This window comes from Heliangelus exortis, chromosome 1 (genome assembly GCF_036169615.1).
Source record: "Heliangelus exortis chromosome 1, bHelExo1.hap1, whole genome shotgun sequence".
NCBI lineage: Eukaryota > Metazoa > Chordata > Aves > Apodiformes > Trochilidae > Heliangelus > Heliangelus exortis.
In genome coordinates, this window is record NC_092422.1 from 183,189,401 (window position 1) to 183,195,611 (window position 6,211).

Consider the following 6,211-nt stretch of genomic DNA (forward strand, 5'->3'; position numbering starts at 1 on the left):
GCACCCGCCGCCTCCCCTCCCCGCTCACAGCACCTGACGGAGCCCCCGCAGCCGCCACCCACCTGCAGGCCGCCTGCGCCCGCTCGCGAAGAGTGGGGGGCAGCGCCGGCCGCCTCTCATTCTCCTCCTGGAAGCCCGCCTCGCTGTAGATGGGCCGCGCCACCAGGTAGTGGCTGAGCTCCGCCAGCGGCTCCTCCGCCCGCGCTCCCGCGGCCATGGCCCCGCCTGAGGCGGAGGGCAGCGAGCAGGGCCCGCGCCGGCACCCCCTGGCGGTCCGGCCCTCCCCGCTGTTCCCCGCCGCCGCCCCTCAGCCCGGGGCGCGGCCCGGCCCGCAGCGCAGAGCTGTCCGCGTCCTGAATCGGTGGCTCAAGCGGGGCCCCGCCGACGTCCCGGCCGCCGACGGCTCCACCTGCGCCTGCTCTCCCGCCGACCCCGTCGCAGCCCGATTTATACGGCCGGACGCTTTATTTACGGGGAAACAGAGAGACCCGGCTTCGGACTGGCCCGGGCGACGCCTCCGTCTGCCCTCCCCCTGCGGCCCCGGTGGCCCCCTCGCAAGCCCTGCCCTTGTCCGGCGCTCCCCGGAGCGACCCTCCCAGCCCGGCGGCGGCCCCCGGCCTCTGTCCTCCCCGGCACCTCCCGTCCCCCCGGGGTGGGGGCTGCATTTCAAAGCCGGCATCCCCCAGGCATCCCGCCCGGGGACAGCGCGGGTCGTTGTCGGGGGAAATTCATCCCCGGCGTGTGGAGCGGGGCTCTCTGCACGCACACGATCCCCTCCGACAGCTGGACGGTCCCATCCCCCTTCCCGAGGGGCAGCCATCTGCCGATCGGCGGCCCGCGACGTGCTGACTGTTGAGACGAGCCTTAGGGGACAAGATAGGACTGACCGCTGCAGGCACTGCTTGGCCCGCAGAGAAACCTCCTCTGAGTTTCCAAAGCCCTGCTGATCCAGGATCTGGGAATCGGCTCCATGCAGAGATACAAAAGCCTAATAAAATAGGTCTGATCTCCAGACCGTCCCTGAGGTCTCCCAGCTGCCTCGGCAGGAAGAAAGAGCGGTTCGGAGCCCCGCAGGCTCTTTGGGTCACACCTGAAATGACAGCAGGCAGCCCGGGGCTGCAGCTTCTAGTTTGCCCAACAAGGGTGAGGGGGAAGGAACCCCTTGGCAGCCTTGCTGTAATTTAGGATTACAGACAAGACTGGGGCAGAAAAAGTCAACCCTGCATGCTGAGTACTGCAGCTCTTCTATGTTACACACGGAGGACAACCTAGCAAAGATCTAGCAGTGAAGTGCAGCATGTGTCCTTCGCATGCCAGGAGATGTTTTGAAGACAGAATCAGTGCCAGTGTTTCAACTAACACCAAAAAAGTGCTGAGGGCATGCACTGAGGGTACAGCATCAAGCACACTATTTGTTCAATTAAGTATTCAGGCATGGATATTCTTGATGGCCTTGGTCTCTAAGCATCTTAGTAGAGTCCTATCTTCAATCATATTGAATCCAACATTGTTAAACTGGAAAGAAGCTACTTGCTGTAAGTATGTTTTTTCATGTAGCACACAGTTCAGGCTTTCTAATACTGCGACAGGCTTCTCCTGCTGCAATACTTCAAGAAATGTCCAGGTAAATACTGAAATGTTTTGATCTGAGCAAAGTTGTATCAGGCAGCAAAACAGACAGCTTCCTAAACTTAGTCCCAAAGTTTTGTAGACACTTGTGAGGATGGCACTGAATGGAGTAAAAGCTGAGAGTTACCATCTAGCAGCAGGACTTTGTGTTTTAAGGAAAGTGTTCTTACATAAATGCTACTCACTCCAGAGTGGGAAAGACTTCAGAGAGGTTTTTTTGCTAGCAGATATTAGAGGGAAATGAAATTCTTGCTGGAAAAACAGAAAAAGAGTAGCTTATTCAGTTGGATATACAGTAATACACGTAAAGAAAACTGAACTGGTGTAAAAACTGAGTTATCTTCTGAGTTAAAATCCACTCCTGATAAAAATAGAGTAGCACAAAATGTGGTTTTGAAATCTAACTTTAAAAAGCTGTTGTGGTAACATTTTATTAGGTTCTAAAATTAATAAAAAAACAATTAGATGAATCCAGAAGGCATGATGGCTTCTAGGTTAATCATTAAAACAAAGAATAATAGCAGCACAAACATTTGCAGGCACCCAACATAAATACCCTACACACAAAACATAGAACAAACCCTCAAGTTTCTAGGACTGAATACATATTATGTATTCCTCTTCCCTAAAATTCCCACAAAACTGTTATCTTACTATTCATATAACTATGATCTGGGAAGACAACTGGGTGATATCAAGAAGAAAAAAAGTTACACTGAACAAAGCAATTAAGAGAGGAAGACCACAGTCAGAAGAATGGGAGTTGACTGTAATTCACTCTCCTTGCAAATTTGTCTCCGGCAGCCCATGTCTGACTGTACTGAACTCTGGGGTCCAGCATCTCACAGGTGATGAGATGAGGTGCTGTAGGACTGCCAGTGGGTGATGTACAGATAATAACTCTGTAGGACCATGTGTACTGGCAGGACAGAAATATGCATGCTCGAGGACAAGGGGTTTCAATAAAAAAGCTCCATCTGTGCAACACAATGCACTCACCAGTATTTGAAAATACAATTATTTGAGGAAGTTGATCAAGAAAGTAAATCCTAGCTCATCATGGATCCTATGCACTGAGACAGTTCTGTGTGAAAACAGAAGCAACGAGTTTCTAAACTGTGATGTTGCTGATCCCACACAGGATGCAGTTCACCTGGAACTCTAACCCTTCCAGCTATAAATCAGGCTTTTGTTTGCTTGTTTGCTTTGTTAGCTTGAAATTTGCATCAGTCTTCTAAACCCTTTGGTTCACCTTATTATTTGTTACTATTTCCTACTTAGATCATGTTATTCTATACTTGATATGAGATAAACAACCAAGGATGGATATGCAGCCTGTTTCCAAGTCCCTGCTTATGGCATCACTGTATGCTCTGTTCTCAAGTTCTTAACTCTAAATGCCTATGTCATAGCTGGAGAAGAATCAAAGCCTAGAATTTTGTCCTTACTGGCCAAAAATAACAGTCCCCTTCTTCCTTCCTCTCATATTGTCTCTTTTCTCTACTGTGTCCTAAACTCAGAAGAAATGGAGTAGTTTAGCACCTTCCCAGCCAACTTAGTTTATTCTTCCATAGTTACCAGAATATGGATTTAAAACTCAGGTTAAATAAAATGTGAAACATGGTCTCACTTTCTAGTTGAGCAGCTACTAAGCTACCTCACTTTCTGGCCATGTTTTCAAACAGAAGATTAAACCAAATCATACTACACAGACAGCCTGATCTCAGGACTGCAGAATCAAGGAAAGAATTTAAGCTTAAGCTGCAACTCTGGCAGATACATTTTTATTACAGCTGCAACTGGTATCTGATTTCCAGGCAAATGACTTTTGAGAGATGCTTCCCATTTTAATTTTCCCTGGTAGCTGGCTTTGGGATCTCCTCACCACCAGCCACCATGCTGGCACTGGTATCTAACTCCCCATGGACACTAAATATAGGGGGCTGGCTATATGTTTTTAGACTTACACAATTAATGTACACAGCAATATTCAACACAGAGCACTAGGGCACTGGATAGAGATAGCTGAGAGCTGGTTTTCCAGCTTCACTCTGTAAAATTATTTCTAACAGGCTGCATCAAGAGCCAGATCAGTTGCCACTAGGATAAGCATGGTCCAAAGGCAAGACAAAATAAGGATTTCCATCCCAAGCAGCTTAAAAAGTAAATTCAAAGAATACTTGAGGCAGTCGTGTAATACCTCTAAAATAACCACACATTTTGAAAAACAAACTTAAATGCGATTCCCATGCTGAGTAAAAAACAGCTTTCACCCTTCAAAACAAGCTAAGAAAACAGTCTTTTTAATGAGGCTACAGAGAGTGCTAATGCAAGAGGACATTTTCAGAAAAGGCTGTGCACAGCTTATATTTTAAAGAAGATATGCTATCATCTGTTGCAAAAAAATACAAAGGGAAAACCACCCTGCCTAACTAAGGATGCTTTTATTTAAGAAAACATTGAAGCATGTAGTTAGGGCTATTAATATTCAGGTCAGTTCTCCTGCACCCACCATGACTTCACTGCTCTCCTGACTCAGCAGAAAATGGGGTTTATGAAAAAAAACTGTAAAAGCACATTTTTTTTTTTTTAAGCAACAATTATTTAAACCCATGCAAATATTTTTAGAATTAATACTCTCTCCTGTGCTTCTCCACCAAACTACTGAAAATGCACATTTCTACTTGTGTAAAAAGTGGGAAAAAAAGCTCCAAAACAACCAGATAATTACCTAGACATTATTTAGAGTTTAAGTAGCTCTAAATTCTTACTTTTGGAGATATACCCAAAAGGAAACTGACTGCCAAACTTGAGTAAAGGAAGTAATTTTGATGCTACCCATATTAGAGGACACTTAGCTTTTTCTTCATCTCTTGCCTACAAAACAGGCAAACATGACCAAAATCTGACCAGCATAAAAGATCAGGAATTAAACCATGAAATTTTGACTTATTCTTTCCCTGTATATCAACCATAGCTTAAAACATTGCTGATGAGCTAACTATGATAAAAAAGTTTAACAACCCCAACTCCTGCAGGCTCTGAACGTGTACAAAGTATTGTGAAAAAATGCCAGTGCAAAATATTCTGAGACTTACCATCTGATAGAATTTCTAAATATAGTATTTACACTACTAATTTTACAATAGAAATGTGTTCTTTCCAAAAACAGAGTTCTGCAAAGCAAGTATTACAAAGTATTTTCAATCTGAGTAGTAAGAAATCCGGAGCATGTAATAACACAGTTCAGTCAAATGTGTGACTCTCCACAACAGGCAAGTAAAGGTATTTTAATAGTCTTATTCTACTCTGTGCCAAAACAGTCTAGTGAGAGACAAAAATAATGGACAGGGCAGAAGAAATTACTGGAGGCAAAGCAGAAAGAGTGTGGGTTTTAAGAAACCTCTCATTTTTAATTAAGTAAACACTTGCTGTGGCCTTATATGCAGAGCTTCTTGCTTTGTTTTAAGCTGCTGTCTTCTTGCCCTCTCAACAAGTGGATCCCCATCTTGCAAGCAGCCAGCAGGACACTGCCAGGAGGAGGTAACTGATAGAATTACAGCAGGCAGCATGCAAGTACCACAAATGTTGCACATTTAAAAATACCAGGGATCACTTCAGCTTCTGAATGACCAGTCCATACCACTGTGCACTCCTGCACACTTCTGTCACAGTCTATGGGAAAAAATTACTATAAAGCATTCAGACTTCCTTCTCAAGAGCAAGTATTGATAGTAGCAGTGAATCCACAGCTGCCCACTTTTTGTTTCATGTAATTTTTTTCTAAGATGGGTTTTAGGGATGGGCTTTAGAAATGAAGAGCTTTGTGAGTTAATGTCTACCACTACAAGTTGCTAATTATCTATGTTATTTACTTGTAGGATAGGAAGAAATGCTTGAAATGTAATTAGCAGGTAACAACAGTAAATAATACTTGCTTTTGTTCTCAGTATTGAAGTAAGAAAAATAGGTGGGTTTTAAATTCCATTGTTAAAAATAGCACTTGCTTTTACACCTCCAAGACTTCCAACCATATATATATATATATATTAAATATTTCAGAGAGGCAGTGGGCAGGAAAAAAATAAAAGATGCATTCAACTACATCACCAAACCCCATGTGTATGTGGGTATTAGAGATCTGTTGAGCTTTTTCTGAAAGTTTTGATTTAAATAAACAAATCCACAGTGGTGTAGAATCTCTGAGAAGACATTCTGTACTACTGCAGCAAGGATAAAGTATTTAAAAAAAAACTACATTCATTCTTATTTAATGTGCTCTATAAATATGCTCTGTAGTACTTAATATGCTAGAAGTGTATTATATTCTTTTTGTATATACCTATTTATGCTGATGAGACAGTATATTGGGAGATATTTACAGGAATAAACCCAGAAACTCATGAGCTTAAACATTCCTTTAATATAACAAACATATCCAACTTTCAAATATAAACTGGAACCAACTAACAAAGAAGAAACTCAAAGCAACTTTCTGAATGCCAAAAAAGGCTTATGCAAAACAGTGCACATTTATTCGAGGTATCGTATCCATGAAAACAAAACAAAACAAACCCAACTA

General features: G+C 43.5%; 1 protein-coding gene across 3 annotated transcripts in view; it reads right to left on the reverse strand.

Moving 5' to 3' along the window:
• The window catches only part of SLC26A4 (solute carrier family 26 member 4), a 29,740-nt gene extending 29,300 nt beyond the window's left edge, over nucleotides 1-440 (reverse strand). For all 3 annotated transcript variants that reach the window (XM_071733907.1, XM_071733908.1, XM_071733906.1), the window contains exon 1: nucleotides 63-440. In XM_071733907.1, coding sequence (XP_071590008.1) covers nucleotides 63-217 — 155 coding nt within the window. In that variant the 5' untranslated portion in view covers nucleotides 218-440. The remainder of the gene's footprint in view (nucleotides 1-62) is intronic.
• Between the last annotated feature and the right edge of the window lie 5,771 nt (nucleotides 441-6,211).